General features: G+C 41.1%; 1 protein-coding gene and 1 long non-coding RNA gene across 3 annotated transcripts in view; one reads left to right on the top strand and one right to left on the bottom strand.

Annotated features, from left to right (window-relative positions):
* Positions 1-365: 365 nt before the first annotated feature.
* On the bottom strand, positions 366-1880 carry LOC125134437 (uncharacterized). Its single transcript, XR_007136630.1, has 2 exons — positions 1806-1880; positions 366-667 (listed from the first exon to the last, which is right to left on the bottom strand). It is a non-coding gene; the product is annotated as an uncharacterized LOC125134437 (long non-coding RNA).
* Positions 1881-14489: 12609 nt separating this feature from the next.
* DSC2 (desmocollin 2) overlaps positions 14490-24445 on the top strand; it is a 36457-nt gene continuing 26501 nt past the window's right edge. The window contains exons 1-3 of one of the 2 annotated variants that reach the window (XM_047794023.1): positions 14490-14973; positions 22858-22942; positions 23951-24150. In XM_047794023.1, coding sequence (XP_047649979.1) covers positions 14905-14973; positions 22858-22942; positions 23951-24150 — 354 coding nt within the window. In that variant the 5' untranslated portion in view covers positions 14490-14904. The remainder of the gene's footprint in view (positions 14974-22857; positions 22943-23950; positions 24151-24445) is intronic. The other variant, XM_047794022.1, reaches the window with a different exon arrangement.

Genomic DNA, 24445 nt, shown 5'->3' with positions numbered 1-24445 from the left:
ACCCTTAATTCTGAGAGATTCAATGTTTGGTTGCATTCTAATAGCCCGAGGCATGTTCTCATTTTTCAGTTAATTAATATACAGGTCAATAAAAACAAATAAAATGTATTTTCCTATTAATTAACCCAACGAATTTCCACTGCAATCTAAAACAGTCCTTATGTCAACTCAACTATACTTCAAAATGAGTAAATGTGAGGCTAACAAACACAGGAAGTTGAGGAGGTTTCAGTGGGTGACAAAGAAGACAATTTTATGGTTTTCTGTATGACAAATGGTGATTCGATATGCTGACTGACATAGGTAGAACTCTGCTTTTCCACATTAGAGGCTAGGACCTGAAATAGGCTAGCTGGTAGCAGGAATACAGTGGCTTAAATAAGATAAAGTTTATTTTCACTAATGTGAAACAAGTACAGAGTCTTGGACTTGTATGGGGACTTCCTGATATTATCAATGTCCCAGGGGCCTTCATTGTTTATGCTCAATCATCCTTTGTACAAATTGCTTCACCATCATAAGATGGCTAATGCAATGCCAGCTATCACATCTGTGTCTGGAGCAGAAAAAAAAGAGGAAAAGGGAAGTCTTTCTTTGGGGGCAGCATTTCCAGAAGTTCCTCCAACGACTCCTACCGTGGGAGAAGTTAGTCATATGTCCATCCTATCTGCAAGGGAAAAGGAGGAATGTGGTTTTTCAACTGAACAAGTTTAAGGCACTGTAACAAAGGGAGGTGTTTAATAATGATAAGATACCCGGGGCATATATGCAGGAGGAATATTGTTTCTTGTTCTTAACCAACGTTACTCCGCCCAGGCAAATAAGATTCGTAGTAAAGCAAAATATTTATTCCTCATATAACTGTTAAGGGACTGTATAATAAAGAGACACACTCTTTCACTGGTCAAATTTTATAAAATACAGCAGAACAAAAAATTTACTTTGAAAGTCACATAAATAAAACCTCAGTTTTCTTCAAAGATTAAAACCTGATTATGTCCTTAAGCCAGATGTGATCTGCAAATCTGAAGGGAGTTGAGGGAAGGAGAGGAGTAACTTTTACAATTGAAAAAATTATGAGTAAATTACTATGTTAAAATTCAGGACATTTCACCCCAAATGCAAATTTGAGACTTCCCCTGAAAAACTGGCAGGTCTGGCAACACTGAATCCTTAGGCTCAAAGGCCACCAATTGCTTGGAAGTGACAAGCGGCTCTCCTAAGGCCTCTGCCAGTGTCAGCGCCCCCTGAGGCTTGTCATTTATGTCTCAGATAGGAAAGCTGTCCATTGCCATTTATCATGACATTTTTACTATTGTTTTCAGAAGGTAGATGTAAGGAAGAAAAGAGATGTGTTTTCTGTGCTCTTCTCAAAAGCGTAATGATAAAAAAGACCTGCTCTTTTCAACCAACCTAACTTACTTATTTTGATTACTTTCCTGGCCCCTGCAAGTGCTGAAGTTTGTGGCTACTTGGACTACATGAATTTTCTTTCTTTCTTTCTTTCTTTTTTTTTTTTTTTTGTCTTTTTAGGGCTGCACCTGCAGCATATAGAGGTTCCCAGCCTAGGGGTCCAATTGGAGCTGTAGCTGCCGGCCTACACCAGAGCCACAGCAACGCGAGATCCGAGCCATGTCTGCGATCTACACCACAGCTCACGGCAACACCAGATTCTTAACCCACAGAGCGAGGTCAGGGACGAATCCGCAACTTCATGGTTCCTAATCGGATTCATTTCCACTGCGCCACGCCACGACAGGAACTCCTGGATTACAGGAATTTTTAATAAAAATGGATTACATTACCATTCGGTGTACAATATAATTTGCTTCTTCATTATGTTTTTTTGTCTCCTGTTTTCTCTCCCCTCCCCACATTTGACCATAAGCTCCTGGAGGGCAGGGATCTTAGTGCCTAGAACAGTGCCTGGAACAAAGAGGGAATCCAATAAATATTTGTTGGAGACATTTATTGAGCACCTACTGTGTGCAAACATTCCAGGCTACTTTCACAAATGTCATCTCATTGAAAATATTAATAACACACTTCCAAGTTTAAGTGTTTATTATTTCTTTTACCAATAAGAAAATTGAGGCTGGGAGAGGTTAACTAACTTAAAGAGGACTACTAGGTTTTCTTAAAGCTAGGATTTAAATGCAAGTCTGACAATGCTTAACCCTGCTCATTTCTCCTAAAATGGCCTTCTCGGGTCCATAACACAATGAATAAAAAGTGTTCAATTTATCAATCCTAAAAGCAAAATATGCTTCCTATGAATTTGTATTAAATATTTTACACACTCACATCCTTCTACAATGTAAGTTTCGATCTTCAGTCCATAAATTTCTGTGGGGAGGAGGAAGACACACAAGCTTCCTCACATCAGAGCCATCTTCTCCAGAGTCCATGGGTTAAATGGAGGATCACTTCCACTGGAGTTTGCCTTAACTATTCATATCCTGACCAGTAATCAAGTTTGCGTCTCCAGATTGGATGTCTATTTTGAATTCCACATCCATATTGCTTACTAATTATTTCCAACCTCATGACTCACAGACATCTCAAACTCAGTATCTTCAAAAGCAAATTATTTATTTATTTAGCCTTTTTTTTTTTTTCTTCATAGTCGCACCTGCGGCCTATGGAAGTTCCCAGGCTAGGGGTCCAATTGGAGCTGCAGCACAGCCACAGCAAAGTGGGATCCGATTTGCATCTGCAACCTATACCACAGCTCAAGGCAACACCTGATTCTTAACCCACTGAGGGAGGCTAGGGATCAAACCTATATCCTCATGGATACTAGTTGGGTTCTTCACCACTGAGCCACAACAGGAACTCCCAAAAGCAAATTATTTAAAGCTTTCATAAACTAGAACTTTCCTGCTGTCCCTATCTTTGTTATTAATAATGCCATCCACTCTTTGTCCAATGATATAGCAAACCCAGAATTCTGCAGTTATCTATCTGAGTCTATGGAGAATAAGACATTAATGTCTTCTGGAGGAAACAGATTCATAAATCAAATTATAACAGTTTGGTCAGATAACAAATCACAGAGGCACACACACAGAAGACTCCAAGTCTTTCCCCTCGATAAGGAAGTAGGGAAGACTCCTTGAGCAAAGTGGAAGAAGACATTTTGGTGGAATGGGAAGTAAAGATTCCCAAACCAAACAAAGCCAAAAACAACCAACCCAAAGCAAAAAAGCAAAAACACAAACAAGATGTACTAGAGTTCCAAAAAACACAATTTGCAGACCATTCTTTAGAGTTCCCGTCATGGCTCAGTGGTTAATGAACTTGACTAGTATCCTTGAGGATGCAGGTTCAATCCCTGGCCATGCTCAGTGGGTTAAGGATCGGGCATTGCCGTGAGCCATGATGTAGGTTGCAGACGCGGCTTGGATCTGGCATTGCTGTGGCTCTGGCGTAGGCCGGCAGCTATACCTCTGATTCAACCCCTAGCCTGGGAACATCCATATGCTGCGGGTGCAGCCCTAAAAAGCCAAAAAAAAAAAAAAAGAAAAGAAAAGAAAGAAGGAAAACTATTCTTAGGGAGGTTGGATTGGAGGGGTTGTAGAGTGGGAAGATGGCCCAGGAAGAGAGATGAGAGGGGTTAAACACAGCGATGAACCTGGAGACTGATGGGCTGCGAGGGTGAAGTAAAAAGAGCAAGTCTAGGGTGACTCCTAGTTTCTTTCTGGAGTGAGTGGGAGGAACACTACAACATGGAGAAAAGCAAAGTGGTTTTTGTTACTGAAAGATAATGGCTTCAGTTCAGGATCTTTTGAACTTGAGGGAATTCAGGAAGGTACTTACAGTCTTAAAGATGGAAAGAAAGGACATGCGTGATGTTCTCCACTCCTCCTCACACTTTTTATTACTTAATACCCATGCAATCCGTCCCCAAATACTGAAAGTTTATTTGGGGCAGGGGCTACTTTTTATTTAGGTTTCTAACCAGTGGTATAAATACTTCAGTATGAAGCATCTTTTCTCTCCTCTGCTCCATGAGGACTGGCTAGGCACTCCCAGCCTTGTACCCTTTCCTTTCTTTCCCTCCCAAACCCCAGTCCTCACCTCCACTCTAGGCTTTTGCTATGAAAATCAAACTAATCAGTAATATGCTACTGAGTGTTACTATTGGGTAAAAAAAAGCAAAGAAAATGAGATCTTTTATGGCACAGCCTGTTAAGGATCTGGCGTGTCACTGCAGCAGGGCTGCTGTGGGCATGGGTTTGATCCCTCACCCGTGCAAAAAAAAACAGAGCTCTGAGCATAAGAATATGGGGTTTTTTGGCCTCACCTGTGGCATGTAGAAGTTCCCAGGCCATGGATGGAGCTGGTGCCACAGCAGTGACAACACCAGGTCCTTAACCCACTATGCCAGGAGAGAACTTCAAGATGGTTTATTTTATTTATGTGGTGGCAGTGTTGCTGTTGAGGAATAGAAAATGAGAAGTAAAAAAAAGAGGTACATTCAAGTTTTCAGAAAGCAACAGCAAACTGTATAAAGGATACTCAGGAGGTTAGGAATTTTAAAAACGGTTGCTGTGTATTAAGAATACATCCTGAACTAGAATCAAGGAGGAAGAAATTTCCCCCTTTACCTTCTTGAGTTCTTGTAGCTGGATTAATAAAACTGACACAAGCAGATTTACAGGAGAAAAAGAAGTAAATATTAATTCGTGTGCAGGGAAGTTGCAAGGAAATGAGACTTAAGAAGCGGACAAGGCAGGCAGTGTTTATACTTTTTAGACAAAGAAACAAGAAATTTGTCAGGAATTGACAGGACAAAGAAACTTAGGCTTTGGGTGCTTAATTAGTGAGGAATTTAAACAGGGTCTGGGCTTCGGGTAATAAATTAAAGACATACCAAGCTTGTTTATATAGACATCTCAGCTCAAATTCCCTATCTCTGGCTATAAGGCTGCTCTTCCACCTCCAGATGCTGGAAGATTTATTCTTGGCTTTCAGGGAGACAGAAAGGTCAGAGTGTCCTTCTTGGTTTGGCTATTTCTTAAGTAATGTTAATTCAAAATAATCAATACGCCGTAGGGAAATATCTTCAGGTGGTCCACCCTGAGCTCCAGCACTAGAAAAGATTTCAAGTATTTGAATAAGTTTTTGTCCTACCGAATATGTTTCCTAGAAAGCCCACTTTGCTGGGACTGGACCTTGGGTGGGGGTAGGCTAAGAACGCTGACATCGTAGCTGGCTGGCAAATGTCTGTGGAATGATTAGATTTGTTTTTGTTTTTAGTTTTATTGAGGTACAACTGACAAAATTTTTATATGCAAAATGCTCATTGTGACGATGTAGTATACATAGACTTAATGGAAAGATTATTAGAATCAGGTTAATTAACACATCCATCGACTTGTATTGTTACCTCTTCTTTTCATTTGCGTGTTTAGTGAGAACACAAAGTCTACTTAGCACATTTCAACTACACAGCACGGTATGATTACCTATAGTCACCATGCTATATATTAGATCCCCAGAGCTTATTCAGCTTATATATGAAGGTTTGCAGCCTTTGAGCAGCAATTTCTTACTTCCCTGTTTCCCAGCCCCTGGCAACCACATTTTCATCTTCAACAAGTTATCTCCCTAGGAGTTCCCCTGTGGCTCAGCAGGTTAAGGATTTTCAGCGTTGTTACTGCAGTGGCTCAGGTCGCTGCTGTGGCAAGGGGTTGATTCCTGGCCCCGGAACTTCTACATGCCGTGGGTGAAGCCAAAAAAAACTACCTATATTTATAGCCTTATCTATCTATTTCTATATCTATTAGTATTTATTAGCTGGCTTCCTCAACACTGAATAGATGAAACCAATAATTAAAATTAAAATTTAATTAATTTAATCCCTGCTATTACTTCCTTTGGAGCAAGTTACATAGAATTGCTTATATGAAATGCAATTACGCTTCAATGCTTATAATGACAAAGAATGCTTGTAATTAGGAATTACAATACTCATTACTTTCAGTGTGCGCCTCATGTTGATGGCTACTATTTATTAATAATTCTCATATGATTTTTGCAACTGAAAATTGCATTAAAACTCTCATGCCTTATTCTCAGTTGTTCTGAAAGATAACAAGCTCTGTATGAGATTCCTAGTATAAACTTCAGGTTTGCTTATAGCCAATACTTTACATGTGATTATCTCAAGGTAACGTCATCACTTGTTACTAGTCTATGGATTACAGGTAGTTGGATAGCAAATATACTTTTATTCAATGATTATTTCCCAAAGGTCTGCATGTGACAGGCACCCTTACAGGCGAAAGCAGAGACCAATATAACACCTCATGAAGATTACATTCTAATACAGAGGGACAGACCAAGAAAGAAAATTCAGTAGACTATGACAGATAGATGGTAGGATGGAGTAATTTATGGTAGACCAATGTTCCCACCAAAACCAACTAGAAGACCTGGATAAAATGCAAAACTTACCTGTTTAGAGCTCTCAGACATCTGCAGAATCAACAAGGATTAGAGAGGCTAATATTCCAGAAAGGGGAACCAGAGAGAGGTGAGTTTATCTTCCATAAGATAACTTCACTTTTCCTGGGGAGAACATGAAGATACTGGATACAGGCTAATGGTGGCTGAGAATTCAGGCTTGGCCAAAGCAGGAGTCCACAACTTGGGAAGAGATACTGGCAAGAGGTTTTAGCAATTGTGAGGGGCTGGAGTGGCAAAATTAAAGACTCAATGGATTTCACATACTTCTGGGTTTCCCTTCAAGACTTTATCTATTTTTTTGGCAGCTCCTGCAGCATATGGAAGTTCTAAGGCATGGGATCGAATCTGAGCCTCCGCAGAGACAAAGCCAGATCCTTAACCTGCTGCATCACAGCGGGAAATCCCTTTCAAGGCTTTTTAAATCCTAAATCCTCATGGGGCAGAAGGCTAACAAACCTAAGGCAAAAGCCTTTGATAAACAGAAAGGAGTTTCCATCATCCCCTAGTGTAGGAAATAGAAACCTGCTAGGGGAAGGAGCCACAATAAATTTACCAGGCTCTTAGTAAAAATGTCTAAGAAGTCAAATAGGTTTGAAATTTAATTAGGGTGCCCAGGGATGGCCTCACATGAGGAGACATGAGGGTCAAAACCTGAAGGAGATGAGGGAGCATGGAGTGTGGCTCTCTGGGAGAAAAGTCTTCCAGTAAAAGCCAAATGCTGGAGGAAGAGTGGGACAAACATGTTCAGAGAACAGCACTACCTCCATGCTTTTGACAGTATAATCCGAAGCTCCATTCCAGACCTCTTCCTGGAATTTCAGGCCCTAATCGCCCACATGAGCTCTAATCTCCTCCATTAACTGCTGTGTCCAGCAGGCATTGCAGCATTAACATACTCAGTTCTGATTTCTCCATGAAAAATGCTCACCCCACAGTCTTCTCCCTTTCAGCGAGAGGCAGTTCCATTTTCTAGTTGGTTAGGCCAAAGCATCTTGCAGACTTCCTTGGCTCCTCTGTCTCCCTTATACTCAAAAATCCAACTGTCAGTAAATCCCAATAACTTTACCTTTAAAATGTACCTGGGAACCACCCCCTTCTCACCATCTCCATCCAGGTCCCCCCCACTGTCATCTCTCACTAGTGTTATTCCAAACACCTCCTAATTGGTCTTTCTGCTACAAACATTCCTCAGTTCAGTCTGTTTTCAACCAGGGCAGCCAGATGGCCCCTGGTGATGAGTCAGATTCTGACATTTCTCTACCCAAACTCCTACAGAACTAGGCCAAAATAAAACACTTTTTAAAAAGTCTTCCAGGAGCTTCTCCTCTCATTTAGATCAAATCCAAAGTGCTCCACAGAGCCTTACACACTCTATCGTGTCTCTTTCTGATCTTGACTTTTAAAATTTCTTTTATGGTATGTGCTTTTGGGGTGTTATTTCAAAAATCTTTCTCTACTCCTGGGTCATATGGATATTCTATAATTGCCTTCCGTTAATATCACATCTTTGTCACCATAAGAAGTTTATCCCATCTGGAAACCATTTTGTATATGAAAAATAGTTTAGTTTTTCTCTAGCAATGAATCAACTTTCCTTTTTTTTTTTTTTTGGTCTTTTTAGGGCCACATCCAGGGGCATATGGAGGTTCCCAGGCTAGGGATTAGAGTTGTAACCACTGGTCTACACCACAGCCAGATCTGTGGTGTAGACCACTACACCACTTGGCCAGATCTGAGCCAAGTCTGTGACCTACACCACAGTTCACGGCAATGCCAGATCCTTAGCCCACTGAGTGAGGCCAGGGATTGAAAATGCAACCTCATGGATACTGGTCAGATTCATTTCTGCTGAGCCACACTGGGAACTCCCGAATCAATTTTCCTAATGCCACCACTAAATAACTTCTTGGGGTTTTTTGGGCCAAATCCAAGGCACACAGAAGTTACTACCAGGAATGAACCCAAGCCACAACAGTGACAACACTGGATCCTTAACTTCTAGGCCACCAGGGAACTCCAAAAATTTCTTCTTTTTTCAGTGGTATGTGTTGTCCCCACTTTTTTTAATTACATTTTAAGTTCCTATTTCCACACTGGTCTCTTTCTGCATTTTAAGTTGAAACTCTTTAACCTACTTGTTTGTTCTTGTGCAAAAACCATACTCGAAATTCTTCATACCCCCATCTCACATTTTAACAAATATACATGTCCATCATGTTTGAGATCTGATTGCGTACTCCCCCAGGCCCCTGCTGAATTTGACCTATGACATCATTTTAATAGGCCAATAAACATTAAAATTTAAAAAAGAAAAAGAAAGAATTACTTAACTCCCCACCCCTCAAAAAAAAAAAAAAAAAACCCTCAGGAGTCATTCATTCATTTACTTACTCATTCAACAAATATTTATTAGGCATCTACTATATGCCAGGAGTCATAATAGTGCTGGTTATACAGAGAGAACCCAAAAAGGTCAACTGCAGTCATGAAATTACAATCTTTGGTGAAAAAAACGTATTAATCAAGTAACTACTCAAATTTAACATTGTAATTGTGACAAGCACTCTAAATAAGAGGCCATTGTCTAATGAGGAAGATTTGACCTCTTAGAAAATAAAATTTGCGGAGTTCCCGTCATGGCACAGTGGTTAACAAATCCGACTAGGAACCATGAGGTTGCGGGTTCGGTCCCTGCCCTTGCTCAGTGGGTTAACGATCCCGTGTTGCTGTGAGCTGTGGTGTAGGTTGCAGATGTGGCTCGGATCCCGTGTTGCTGTGGCTCTGGCGTAGGCCAGTGGCTACAGCTCCTATTCGACCCCTAGCCTGGGAACCTCCATATGCTGCGGGAGCAGCCCAAAGAAATAGCAAAAAGACAAAAAAATAAAAAATAAATAAAAAAAAGAAAAGAAAATTTGCTATTTACAGGATGGGCAGGAGTTAACCAGGCCAGAGACAGAAGAAAATTCCAGGTAGAGGAAAGAGAATATACAAGGCATCTATGGTGGAAGGAGTCTCTGAGTACAAAGATTTGAAAAAATGCAGATGTGTTTGTGTGCTGCAACATTTAGACGTCAGAGCAGGAGTTTCCATTGTGGCTCAGTGGTTAACGACTCTGACTAGGAACCATGAGGTTGTGGGTTTGATCCCTAGCCTTGCTCAGTGGGTTAAGGATCAGCATTGCCATGAACTGTGGTGTAGATTGCAGATGTGGCTCGGATCTCGAGTTGCTGTGGCTCTGGCGTAGGCTGGCAGCTACAGCTCCAATTAGACCCCTAGCCAGGGAACCCAAGACAAAAAAAAAAAAAAAAGTCAGAGCAGAAGAAACCAGGCAAAGAGAATGCATAGAGGCAGCCAGCAGGGGAAGAAGAAAACAGGAGCCATTGTTGCCAAAGAAGCCAAGAGCAAATGTGTTGTAGGCTAGGTGAGCTCACAAAACCATGAGTTTCTTGTCCCTACGTCCACTTGAGAAGGTAACATTTCATCATCCGAGAGCAGATTTAACAAATGACTTTTATGTTGGTAACTTTTCATCCTTACAGAATGCTGTTGATAAATCATTAACTTGACATTAATCTCTCTTTTCTTTTACAGAAGAGTCAGCAGGAGGTAAACTGCAGGTGGAGAGTACTTGTCCAACCCAATCTATTTTCTTAAGCATTTCCCTGGAGTGCATGCCCTTTCAGTTTTGTTCACCACAGCATACCCAGTCACAGCAGCCCCAGTGTCTGAGACATGGTAGATACCTAATACATAACTGTTAAAGTGGTTAATTAGTAAAGCAAACAATTGAAAATTTTGTAGTTTTGAGTATATATGCATCCATAGCACTGCAGGTCGGCACATGTCATTGGCATCTATTAAAGGTAAGATAGGTTCATGTTCAACTGCCTCAGAATATTTTCATTGGCTTGTTTTTATTGAGGGTCTAGTAAGTGAATGTACTGTAATAAGAACTGATTTATAATTTATTTCACACTCAATTTCAAAAAATATATTTTCAAAGATAATGAAAATTAAATTTGATTAGTACACTTTACCTTTGGCCTCTTTTTTTTTTTAAGGTCCATACCGTGGCACATGGATGTTCTCAGGCTAGGGGATCATCAGAGTTACAGTTGCCGGCCTACGACACAGCCACAGCAACTCGGGATCCGAGCCACATCTGCAACCTACACCACAGCTCATGGCAATGCTGGATCCTTAACCCACTGAGAAAGGCCAAGGATTGAACCCACGTCCTCATGGATACTAGTTGGGTTCATTACCCTTGAGCCATGACGGGAACTCTGATTAGTAGACTTTTTATTGAGGCCAATTTTAAAGGAACTTTAAAGAAATAAGGATAACCTTAAAAACAAATATTTTATTTATTGGACAACACAGCATTGAAAAAAACCTTTTCTCCCACTTTGAAATAATTATTCAAAAAAAATTTCAAATTTTCAGAAAGTACAAAACTAGCACAAACTGGCATCTCCTCTTATCTTACAGTTGCATAGTTAATCCTTTTGAATCAGACAGGGTCTGGGGGTTGTATTTAGGGGAAGAGGTTTGAAGGCTCTGGGAATGGTGAGTGAATTAACACTAGGGTTCTGTCCTAGACCAGGACCTGAGGAGAGGTACCGGAATAGGAACTAGGGAACTGACATAGACATGAGGTGAGGTGGGTCAAATGAGTGGGTTGTAAAGAAATGGTAGCAGTGGGAGAAGAGGGATACCCATATTAAGTAGCATGTATGGGGCAATTAGAATATGCTAGGTTTTACTCTGCATGTCTTTTGTGCATCATATCATTTAATCTTGTAACAACACTCTGAGAGGTAGATACTCTAGTTAAGCTTATTTTTTGGTGGTTATCAAATGTCTTCTCCTCCACTTTCATCCATAAAATAATTAGACAATGTCCTTTAATTTTGTTTTTTCTCCTTTAGGTCTGTTTCCTTCGCTTCGGGGTTCTATTGGCCAGGCCAAGATGGATTTGCCCTTGAGATCACGTGTCCACATGGACCTTTCCCCCCAGGCTCCACCAAAAGGAATCATGCAGCTCAAACACAGCTGTCTCTGAGTACACATCAGTGAGAAAGTGAGATCTTTTTGTTGCCATTAATATGTTCAGTTTCCAGTTTCTGAAATTAGAAAGTTGTGAAGCTAGGTAGCAGAGATGTGCCCCAAGAGACTTGGGTGGCTCTTTGTTCATCTCTTCAAGGACAACTCCCTTCCTTACTTTCCATTTGGAAAGGAGTACCCATTTCCAACCAGTCTTATCAAAAATCACCCATAAGAAGTCTAAATAGTTTAATTTTAGATATGGAAGGTACCATAGACAGCACGCAGTATTACTTTAATTACCTTACTTAACAAATGGGAGTGCTGAGGGCTGGGGTTACATGAGTGGCCCAAGACACAAAGGAACTTGATCTTGACTTTTGGTCTGGTGCACCCTTTACTATTACTATATATAGTACATTGGAAAACTAGTTCAAGTCAGCAAAATCATCTTCACAGCCAAAAGACATTCTTATAAAATTCCTCTTCCCATATTTATTGTCTCTTCAAATTTATACCTGTTGTTTAAAAATTGAAGTATCTATTTCAGAAGCCATCTAATCTAATCTAAATCCATTAAATTAGTTGGGCCCTTGTTTAGAGTTTATATTTCATTTCTGTTTAAAAAAAATCATGATGATGGAATCAACCCAAAGGTCCACTGATAGATGATTGGATCAGGAAGATGTGGTATATACACAGTGGAATACTACTCAGCCATAAAAAAGAACAAAATAATGCCATTTGCAGCAACATGGATGGAACTAGAGACTCTTATCCTGAGCAAAGTCAGTCAGAAAGAGAAAGACAAATACCATATGATATCACTTATATCTGGAATCTAATATATGGCACAAAGGAACCTTTCCACAGAAAAGAAAATCTTGGAGAATAGACTTGTGGTTGCCAAGGGGGAAGAGGAGGGAGTGGGATGGACTGAGAACTTGGGGTAAATTACATGCAAAATGTTGCCTTTGGGATGGATTAGCAATGGGATCCTGCTGTGTAGCACTGGGAACCCTGTCTAGTCAATTATGATGGAACACGTAATGTGAGAAAAAAGAATGTATACAAGTATGTGTAACTGGGTCACCATGCTGTACAGTAGAAAATATACATATATATGAAGAAAGAAAAAAAAGAAAGAAAAAATCACGATGAAACAAATCACCATTTAAAAGTCTCCATCAGTTACCTAGCATGAAAGATGAAACTAAATACCTAAGGAGAATTCTTTTCAAATTGCTCTTCTCCCCTTTTCTGGATTGTGGAAAAGCATGAGCCATCCTTAGGCATTAAAGGCTAAGGTAAGCAAGAGTTTAGAAACATCCTATTGTCAAGGATGGTGATGGCACATGAATAGATTTCTCAAACCTGAAACTAGCTTGCTTCTCTTCCCCTGGAAAGCTGCATGCTAGAGATCACGGGATCATCTCATCATTAATAGGATGAGGTGTGTTCATGACATCACTGCTGGAAAAACAAGAGGGTTAAAAAATATGGAAACAGAAGGATGTCAACCACAGTCTCATGCTGATGACCCAGGCTTATTTCACAAGCAAAGGTTCGATGATGAATTTTATAAGTATGGAGACAACGGAACAACTCATTATGTGTCATGTAATAATAAAATAGAGCAAGGGACTAAAACATAGAATGTAAAGTAGGCACTGTGTGACAATGCTGTGGAATTTAAGTACCTGGTCAATAATGGAAAAATTTTGGTAGAACGGAATTAGGATGTACATGTTTTCAAGAGCTGAAATGTGAGCATCATGGATGGCTTTTCAAACAGGTTTCTCCACACATCCTTGTGGAATCAAACCAAAAGAGATGAAACAGACAAGTTTCTCCTTTGTGGTCAGACTTTCCGGTTTAAACCAGTAATTGAAAAGAGGTGCAGGAGGATGAGTCAGAATTCCCCGTCACTGCTTTCTGAAGAGCTGCAAAGCATACCGCTTTTATATTTTAATCTTTCAGGTTAAGCACTGCTATAATTCAGTCAGTTTAAGTATACTTCAAACCAAAACATACATTTCATCCTATTCTTTTCCTTTTCTTACCTCGAGCTCTGGTTTTGGTGGTGAGAAAGGAAGAGAGAAATCTCTGCTAGTCTAAGAGTCCAATTTAGTAGGTTAAGTTATAAGGTCAGCAGGTTGGCTTCATTGTGACAAGCAGAAGTCTTGAGGAAAATCAGTAGGTCACATTTAGCCAACGCCTAGGAACTCGAAAGATGTATTTTCTGGAGTAAGTCACTCGATGCTTAGATTCCCTTATCAATTGATTAATTAATTACTTAATGTTCTTGTATTACTGCCATGCTGACCATGAAATTTTTTTTTTCTTTTTTTTTTAAAGACAAAATCAGGAGTTCCGGTCATGGCGCAGTGGTTAACGAATCCGACTGAGAACCATGAGGTTGTGGGTTCGATCCCTACCCTTGCTCAGTGGGTTAACGATCCGGCGTTGCCTGTAAGCTGTGGTGCAGGTTGCAGATGCGGCTCGGATCCCGCGTTGCTGTGGCTCTGGCGTAGGCCGATGGCTACAGCTCCGAATGGACCCCTAGCCTGGGAACCTCCATATGCCGCGGGAGCGGCCCCAGAAAAGGCAAAAAGACAACATAATTAAAATAAAAATAAAAAATAAAAGGTAAAATAAAACCCACAATCAAATAAGACTCCCAAAAGGTGTGGCACAGATGAAAACCCTGTCTGAACTGCACTTGGATGTCTGCAGTAGTCCAGCAAAAAAGGTATAAAACAATCTCGCTGGAGTCAACCCTCGAACAGCTGTGACGCAAAACGCGACCTCTCCAGCTCCCCGGCTGTCTCTGCGCTTCTCAAAATGACCCCAGCGCTCTGGGCGGAGTCGCAGCCGGGAGCGCGCCCGGGTCCGCGCCCCCTCCTGCGGCCCAGCGCGCTCGGGGAGTGAGTCTTTGTACAGTCAGGGCTTCTGCTGGGCAGGGCCAGCTGTTAATCCTCCAGGCGGACACCGGGGCGGGGGGGGGAGATGGGGCATATAGGTGGCGTCCGCCCGTGAGAAACACCTAAGCGCAGGTAAAAGGGTGGCGGCCAGAGGGAGTTCCCACCTGTTGCCGTTCTTCCAGAAATGAAGACTTAAGAAAATACCAAGGAGGGGCCGATCGGTGTCTTTCGGACGCGCCTGTAACCCCACCCTCGGTCAGAGGAAAAGCCCCTGGGGTGAGAGGCAGGAGCTTCAGAAAAACCGAGAAGAAAAGCAGCTCCCTCCGCGCGCCGCCTTTTCTGCCTCGCACTCCGGCGCGGCCGGCCCAGCCTGCGCCCCGGTCGCGGCCCTTCACTCCGCCGCGCCCTGCCACCCCGGCCTCTAGGTGCCTCGGCCGGCGACCTGCCCCCGAGTCCTCCGATGGCGCCAGCCCGATCCACGGGCTGCCTGAGCGGAGCCCTCTGCTGGCAACTCCTGCTGACCCTCTCGGTGAGCCGGCTCCCGGGACGGCGCGCGGTCCCGCGGTGGGGGAGAAGGGGAAAGTCTGGGAGCAGGGGTCCGTGGGGGTGGCGGGCCAGGCAGGGGCTCGGGGGCCTGGGGCTGGCTGGAAAAATGCAGTTGTCTGGGATGGGGGAGGGCAGTCAGAAAGAGGAGGGCGACCTGGGCGCCCCGATCCCGCAAGAAAGAAGGGTGTCTCCGGCAGAGGTAATCAGCGCAGGCAGAGGAGGCAGCGGCGGCAAACGCCCTTCGAAAACCTTGGCCGCTGGGTACGAGCTAAAGAGCGCCGCGCGCCCGCGCTGCTTCTCTACGTCTCGCGCACGACCAGGAGCCAGGCAGTCTGTCCCCCTCAGTGCTGGTTCTGGCTGCGGACAAGGCGAGCGACCGAAAGCGCAGATTCTTGAGGGACAGAGAGGAAAGAGAGGACTGGGCACCTTCCTGGGGGTTGATCCTAAAGTGGGGGTGGGGGTGGGGGGAGTAAAGAATTGGGGGAAGGGTGCAGTCTCGACCCTCGGCGGGTGAAGAAAGCAGATAGGAGGGCCTTAGGTGGTCCTTTGTACCTTTCCTATTGTTCGTCAGCTTGTGAGGTTTCTTTCCCCTTTTATCTTTGGGGAAATGGTCGTCCGGATCTCCTGCCCCGGGGGTCTCTGGATTCTTCTCTCCCACCCCACCTCCCCGCCCTCTGGTTCTAGTTTTTTTTTCTCACTTTCAAGAATCCTGTAACAACGACCCCACCCACCTAAAGCTGGGAGAAGAAAAGAGAGTGGCCTTATTTGGAAAAGACCGCCCCCCTCCTTAGCGGAAAAGACGGGGATGTCACTGGCGGGCCGCAAGGCACAGGACAGAGGTTCCCCAGAAGGGACTTCCTGAGTCCACTGAAAGGAGAAAAGTTAAATAGACCGAGTGCGAGAGGGCTAAATCGGTAGTGTCCTTTCACGTTGAACCGCAGGGGTAAGGCTCCTGTCCCTCCTGAAGGACGAGGGGACGAACCTGGAGAACAGACAGTGTGGGAGGATTCTTCCTGGGAGTGGCCGAACTGGCGGCGTGAAACATTCGTATAATTTCCCTTACTCCACCGCTGCTTCACTTTTACAACGAATTCCTGAAACTTTAAAGCAATGAAAAGTGTAGTTATTATTAGAATGCCTTTCCCAAGGAACTCCATGGACTTCAAACCCTTAACTAAATTCCAGGGTCATGTTCATAACATGGAAAGAGTCAGGTGCACAGCAGTTAACAGTTCACAGTTGAGGAAATCGAGAATGGAATAAATAACGGCCACCAATACGTTCTAGTTAACAAAGGAATGGATTTTGGTTAGATTCCTAATAAAACTGACACTTCATCTTAAGTCATTGCCCATTGCTCTTAAATGAAAAGGCACCTTTAGGTATGAGCAGTAATCTGACCAGACAATAAATAGCAGTGCTCTGCATATTCTTAATGTTGTGTGTATCTCAAGCTGTTCTGATGCTCTTGTGTGGATCTGTTCAAAGCCCTGCCAGCCTCAGATGGTGGTGGTGGTTGTGAGCCTTATGTGTGATAGATGAGGAAGAGTAGAACCATTACTAAGAATGACTGGTGTGTGTGTGGGGGGGCAGCCTTCACATTTCCTCCTCCCTGTGCACCCAACTAATCTTCACCACTCCATGAATCAGCTTCTCTCCACTTCCTCATGTTGCCTCATCTCCCAAGGTATAGTAACCACTTGAACTCCGCCTTCTGCCTAAACACCTAATGAAGCTTCTCTCTTTCTGTGATCATCAGGGATCTCCTTTGCTAAATCCAGGCCATTACTTATACAATTCCATCTTGTGGTGGGAACCTTTGTTGAAATTCACTCTCCTTTGCTTTTGACCTTCCTTACCACTCTGAGTCAGACTCCTTGCTCTAGGACCTGTCCTGAAATATCCAGGTCCCTACAAATACTAAATTTATTTTGCTAGTTCAGGTGTCTTCATTAAATGATAGATAGGCCTTTATTTCTCTCTACCTACTGTAATGTGTGACACAGTTTTTATTATCTTCCCAAACAATGTTCGATTTCTTGTGGGGTCCTATATTTCATTAAGCTCAAGGAGGAAGTCTGGAAGCTGTTTGTTCTTTACTTCCTTACTGCTCCCCACCCCTAATCCATCCTTAAGTCCCATTAAATCTACAGTCAGAAATATCTCATGAACATCTGTCCATCACCTCTGCTGTTACTTTTTGCTATTGCAAATAATGTCACAGTGGATAAACTCTTAATATATGTCATTTCATGTATGGGGCAAGTGTGCATGGTAATAGAACAGATTACCAGAAATTGGATGGCCAGATAAAAGTTTAAATGACTCTATAATTTTGGAAGTTATTACCAACTCCCTTTCCCCTCCATAAAGATTGTGTACGACTAGACAGAAAGTTGTTTTTATAGTACACGGCATATAACATCATTAAGGATATACATATGACATTACAGTGTGCATATAGCATGAGACCTATTGATTTAGGCAGTCATTTGGCAAAAGATAAAGTTGAATCCATACCCCATGTGACATCACAGAAAATTCCAAGCAGATGAAAGATTTAAATATAACAGGATATCATACAAGTAATAGAGGAAAATATGGTAAATTCCTATTTAAATTTGGAGTCAAAAGGCTTACTTATGGGTCAGCCTTCAAAAGCCATTCATTAAGATGGAGGAAAATACAATGAAACACCACACACACACACACACACACACACACACACACACACACACACACACGTCCATGGCCAAAAAAACCAAACCAAATCAAAACATCATAAGCAAAGTCAAAGGTTTCCAGTCATAAACTGGAAAAAAGTTTGCAGATCGTATTTTTTTATTTTTTATTTTTTAGGACCACACTGATAGCATATGGAAGTTCCCAGGCTAGGGGTCGGATCGGAGTTACAGCTGCCGGCCTGCGCCACAGCCACAGCAACACAGAATCCAATCTGCAGTCAGTGTCTGAGACCCACCCTACAGCTCACGGCAACGCTGGATCCTTAACCACTGAGCAAGGCCTGAATCGAACCTACATCCTCATGGATACTAGTTGGGTTCGTTACAGCTGAGCCATAATGGGAACTACATGCAGATCATATTTTAAAAGGCTAATCTACCAATATATAAAGAGCTCTTATAAGTCAAGAAATCCAGCATGAACATGGACATGAAAAATTCCCATAAGTGATAAAAATGTCCCATAAAATATTTCCCTCTCTCATAATAAGGAAAAATGAATTTAAAACTACACCGAAATGTCACTTCTCATTTGGCAAACATCCAAAAGTTCGGAAACAGGTTGTGCAGGTAAGAAGGTGGAGAAATAGAAACTCATAGATTGTTGGTACTTGTAAAAAAAAGTTACAGCTTTCATGGTCTCTATACAGTTAAAAAAAAAGTTACAGCTTTCATGGTCTCTATACAGTTGTAACAAAAGCAAATAAAAACTTTCACTTCTTCCTTTCCAATGTCTATGCATCTACTCTCTTTTCATCTATTCATATACCAAATACCGCACTGTTTTAATTTTTGAGGCTTCATAAGGCTTTTCAGTATCTGCTAAAGCTAATATTCTTTTATTGCTTTTGTTTTTCTATTTTTAATTATTTATTTTTCTTATGACTTTTTAAATCATCTTGGCTAGTACCAGAAAAAATACTGTTGGTATTTTTGTTGGGATTATATACTTTATAACTTAAATTAGTGTAAATCGGCATATTTATATTGTTGATTTTTTTTCTCTCCAAAATAATTTTTCCTTTTGTGCAAGTCTGCTTATGTGTCTTGCAGAAATGCTTTTCAATTTTCCTCAAATACGCTTTATGTGTTTCTTGTTAAGTTTACTTCTTGGTATTCTAATTTTTTGGTCACTTTGAAGATGATTTTTTTCTTTTTCATTATATTATTTAACTGGTTTTATTTGTGTGTATGAATGATTTCTGTATTTTAATAGTTATTCCTGCCCCCTCACTGAATTTCTCTTACTGTTTAATAGTAATTTATTGGTTGGTTTACTTGGGTTTTCCAGATAAAAGTCATATCAAATGCAAATGGAATTTTTTTACCTCTTCCTTTTCAATTCATATGCCATCTAATACCATCCTTTTGCTGAATATACTTTAATGTTATCTATAAATGATGACCCTTCAAAAGCCTATTTTGTTTCTGGGTTTAATGAGGCTACTGCTAGTGCTTTCCCATTGCTGATGTGATTATAGTATAAAATAAAAATCATGTTGAAGTACATATCAATTCCTATTTGGGTGGATTTTTTAAAAATTTAAGGATGGTTATTGAATTTGGTCAAGTGATTTGCAGCATCTATGGTGGTGGTCACATGTCAGGGCCTCTTTAAACTAATGAATGGCTTGAGTTTGCTAACTAAGCAATGATGTAAATGTGGATTACAGGTCCATGTGAGGGCCAGTTTCCTTCCAGCTCACCCCTGCAATGAACGCTTTGCTTTTGGGCATCCCAATTATTGTGGGCAGGGCTTATCCTAGATCTTAGGCAGGTCTGTGCTTTGATTTCACTCTCCTCTCTCGTGGCCAAAAAACCAGAGTTAAATCTTTTCAGATCAGTTGTTTCTGGTTACCACTGTGGTCCAAATTTATCCTCAATTTTCGCCTAGCAATTCCTTGATAGATGTTTTAGGATGGTTTAAAAACCTGTATCTAGAGTTCCTGTTGTGGCACAGTGGAAGGAATCCGACTAGTATCCATGAGGATGAGAGTTCGATCTCTGGCCTCACTCAGTGGGTCAGGGATCCAGCATTGTCTTGGAAGATGCGGCTTGGATCTTTCGCTGCTGTGGCTGTGGCATAGGCCGGCAGCTGCAGCTCCAGTTTGATCTCTAACCTGGGAACTTCCATATGCCATGGGTGTGGCCCTAAAAAGAAATAAATAAATGAGTAAAAACGTGTATCCATCATCTTTAGTTTTGACCCTGGGGATTTGACTGAATGGGCTTAGGTGCCATTATTGGAAATGAAAATTGCTCCCCTACTTCATTTCTTATATCGATCACAGTTACCTTATTCAAATAGACAGCTACTTATGTCATTTATCTGCTTAAATTCTTGGGTTTCTTCATATCTTTAGGGGAAAAAAAAAGAACTATATATGTACTTTGTTAAGGCTGTTCAGAATCTGTCCCACACTTGCCTCTCTGAATCCATCTTATACTTCTGTCCCTCTAGAGTGTACACATCTAGCCATTGCAGATTCCATTTTCAGGTCTGTCATCTCTGGTCTTTGCATGTGCAGTTCCTATGTTTGGAATATGCACTCTGCCTCCTTTTGCCAAGGCCAACTTGTTGTCCTCTTCACTGGGCTCTTGAGCTGGTTCCCAGTGCTGTCCTGTAGCACCTGTCCTTTATTGAAATTGCAAGTATGTCTTACCCTTGGACTGAATGTTTCATGAGAATCATGTTTACTGCCCTGTGTCTGGTAGCTAGGAGACCTTCCCTAAGGATTTGTTGAATGCACAAATGAATGGAGGTCCAGGAAATACTGTCTTAATTTGACCTGAAATATTGTCTTAATTTGGCCATTTCTTACCTTTTTACCTTAGTCAAAGGCACCATCCTCCCTCACTTAGATTTCCCATTGGATCTCCTTGCTAGCACACAGAGCCACCAGGATGTGTAAAGGCTTGCCATGTGTTGCCACTCACTTAGATTTCCCAGTGGGTCTCCTTGTTTGCACACAGAGCCACCAGGATGTGTAAAGTCTCACCACGTGTTGCCACTCCACAGCGTCTGAACCTGCATGACTTCCTGTAGCTTTTCGACCATAAATATGCCCAAGGTTTCTTTACTGTGATCTCAGATCACTTTTCCCTCACCATGTCCTGCTGTGGCCTCCTCTTAGTTCCTTCAATGCACAGGTGACGTTCTCTCCCAGGGCCTTTGGTCCACCTTTTTCTCCACCTGGAAGATTCTTCCCCAGTTAATGAACTGGTTTGATTCCTCATTTCATTCAGGCCTCTGGTTTCCCTTTATCACCCTCTCTCCTCATTTTGTTTTTCTTGTAACACTTACTCTTGGCATTATGTGACCTTTGTGCATTCGTGTATTTATTTTTTTGTCTCTTGTTTTAAACAAATCTCCATGAGGTCAAGGGCATCTCTTTGTTCACTGCAGTAGCCTCTCAATGCTGCCTCTCCCCAGGGCAGCAACCAAGAAATGTTGGTTGATGGGGTTACCATCGTGGCGCAGTGGAAATGAATCCTGCTAGGAGGCATGAGGCTGAAGGTTCGATCCCTGGCCTCGCTCAGAGGGTTAAGGATCTGGTGTGGCCGTGAGCTGTGGTGTAGGTCTCAGATGCAACTCGGATCTGGCATTGCTGTGGCTGTGGCCAGCTGCTATAGCTCCAATTCGATCCCTAGCCTGGGAATCTCCATATGCCACGGGTGCAGCCCTAAAAAGCTTAAACAAAACAAAACAAACAAAAAAAAAGGTGGTTGCATGAATTGGTGGCTGTATGCTTTCTATCATCTTGAGCTGGGCTCCTCAGACATCTGAATCTACTGTTATTTTCTCTGGATTCCGCAGCCAGTGACAATTCTCATCTTTTTATTTCCAGTTAAAGTAGTGTCTCTTCCTTATGTCCATCTCTTAAGTTCCTAGTGAAATGTAATCTGCTTTGCTTGATTCTTCACACACTACAAATTGGATAATTTAAAGGGTCTTTAATGTGTACTGGAAATGAAAATTTTCACCCACATTTTTATGATTTTAATTTACATTTCTAGACTTTTAAACAATGATGTAGGGAGTTCCCATTGTGGCTCAGCTGTAACAAACCTGACTACTATCCATGAGGATATGGGTTCAATCCCTGGCCTCTCTCAGTGGGTTAAAGGATCTGGCATTGCCATGAGGTGTGGTATAGGTTGCAGGTGTGGCTTGGATCCTGCGTGGCTGTGGCGTAGGTCGGCAGCTGCAGCTCCGATTTGACTCCAGGCCTAGGAGCTTCCCTATGCCATGGATTTGGCCCTAAAAAGACTAAATAAATGAATAAATAAATAAATAATGGCGTAAGTGCTAGTTGGCTATTTTGCTTTTTGTTGAAAGCCTTTGTAAAACTCTAGGGGAAAAAAAACCTGAATCTTTCAGAAGCATCCAATATAAAGTTTCAGAGAGAACAATTACATTTCAGTGTGCTCAAATATATGTTGTATTAGAATTAGTTCACCATAATTCACTAAATCATTTAAAAATTTTTAAGTGAAATATTTTTCACACTGACCTTAATTCTCACTGAGAAGAGGCACCTTCAAAATAAGCCCATATTTCAAAGTTGTGTGCTTGTTTGTGAGGGTCATACATGAATACTTTTCAAGTCAGTCCATGGCAGAGAGTCCGTGTTTCTTTTTCAAAGCATTGGGCTTTGTTAAGGATATTTTTGATTTGGTACCCAAACTCACAGGGGGTAGAAAGTTAATTGAAACAATTTGCTGGCTCGTTAACTTTGTTTTCATTTCTCTTTCCTTTTACGTAACTGTGCTGCCTTCCTAATAGTTTCCAGCACTTTTTCACGAAAGGTGTCACTGGTTTCTCAATATCCCCACTAAGTTAGTGAAGTTATTACTAACTCCGTTTTACAGACCAGGAAACAAAGTCCAAAAGAATAAGAAATTCTGAGTTTACATGCTTTGTGAGGGAGGGAGCCATGGCTTTTAATATGTTGTTTTATCCTTCTCTTCTGTGCGGTTTTTTCCCCTCGATTCTTAATCCAGTGTATTCTCTTTATTTTATTTTGCTAATTATATAAACTGATTTATAATTACACAATTTATATAAACTATGTACACATGCAAAGGCTCTTTTTATGCATATTTTTTTTTTTTTTTTTTAGATCTTAACATTTGCCTGTGATGCCTGCAAAACGGTGACACTACATGTTCCCTCTAAACTGGATGCTGAAAAATTTATTGGTAGAGGTAAGAAACTGCAAACATAAGCAGTAAATCCTAGTTTGATATAATCTTATAAAATCTGGAGTTGCCTGGTGGCTCTGCAGGTCGAGGATCTGGTGTTAGCATAGCTATGGCTCTGGTTACAGCTGTGACACGGGTTTGATCCCTGGCCCAGGAAATACATGCTAGGCAAACAGCTAAAGAGAAAAAAAAAAGAAAAAAGAAATTTAGTATAATTTTTAGACGGATGACTATACTGGAACTAATAGTTAAAACATATAATACATTACAGTACACTATTCTTTAAAAATATGTAATGTCATTCCAAGAAAAGAATATTGTTTTTTATTGAAAAACATTATGTAAAGTAGTTAAAATTGTTTCATTTGAGTAATAATTACTAATATTTACATTAGATGAAGGATATGGTATATGGTATGTAACACGTCTATGAAATTGAGAGAAACAGTATTAAAACTATATCTTGAGGTCTTGTTTTTGGATTTCCATTCTAAAATATTAGGGGATCTTACTGACATTTACTTCCACATATTGTTTTTATTGATTATTTTTTTTTTACATAACTCAAATGTATGAGAAAAGATTAGACCAGTGAGGATACTATTTAACACCAGATACAAAGAGTTTAGTAATAATTTAATAACTACCAATTTTAACCTCTAGATTCTGTTCTCATGTGTTGCCTTATAGCTAATTTCAGTTTAATTGAAAAAAATGTTTTTCTTGGTGTGAGTTTAATATTCCGAATGGGCAGTTCACATGCCTTTATCTCAGAACAAATGTCTCTTCTTTAAAAGGGTGGGAAAGAGGCACTAGAAGTGATGGATATGTTTAATTAAGCACAACTTAAGTAATCATATTGTTTCAGATGTCCTTTTAAAAATGCAAAATTTACAACTGTCGGGAATTAATTTAAAGTTTTTGTTTACTCCCCCTCCCAAGTGCATAGATAACTGCTAAAACTCTCTATTGCGTTATCTTACAAATGATTGCTCTGTATATTTTCTACAGTTAACCTGAAGGAGTGCTTTAAATCTGCAAATCTAATTCATTCAAGCGATCCTGATTTCCAAATTTTAGAAGATGGTTCCATCTATACAACAAATGCTATTCTTTTGTCCTCAGAGAAGAGAACTTTTACCATATTACTTTCCAACACAGAGAACCAAGAAGAGAAGACAATACCTGTCCTTTTAGAGCATCAAACAAAGGTATACCAAAGTATAACAGTGAGATATTAACAAACTGTTTGCTTTAGATGTAACTCACATGACCAGGGAAGGTGTGAAATCAGAAAAGCTACAGGATAGCTTAGCTTGAAGAGGAATGAAAACCATGATGCAGGTTAACAGTGTTGAAATGGAAAAGGGTTTTTCAACTTAGAGTATTACAAGTTGTGATTTCTTTTTATTTGGGGTCATAAAAGAAATTGAGATATGGGACAGCATGAGAACTTAAGGATTAGACACAAAGAAGCATTTTTTGATCTTCCCTATGGAGTAGGTT

This window comes from Phacochoerus africanus, chromosome 8 (assembly GCF_016906955.1).
Source record: "Phacochoerus africanus isolate WHEZ1 chromosome 8, ROS_Pafr_v1, whole genome shotgun sequence".
Lineage (NCBI taxonomy): Eukaryota > Metazoa > Chordata > Mammalia > Artiodactyla > Suidae > Phacochoerus > Phacochoerus africanus.
This window is presented reverse-complemented; position numbering and strand designations above follow the sequence as displayed.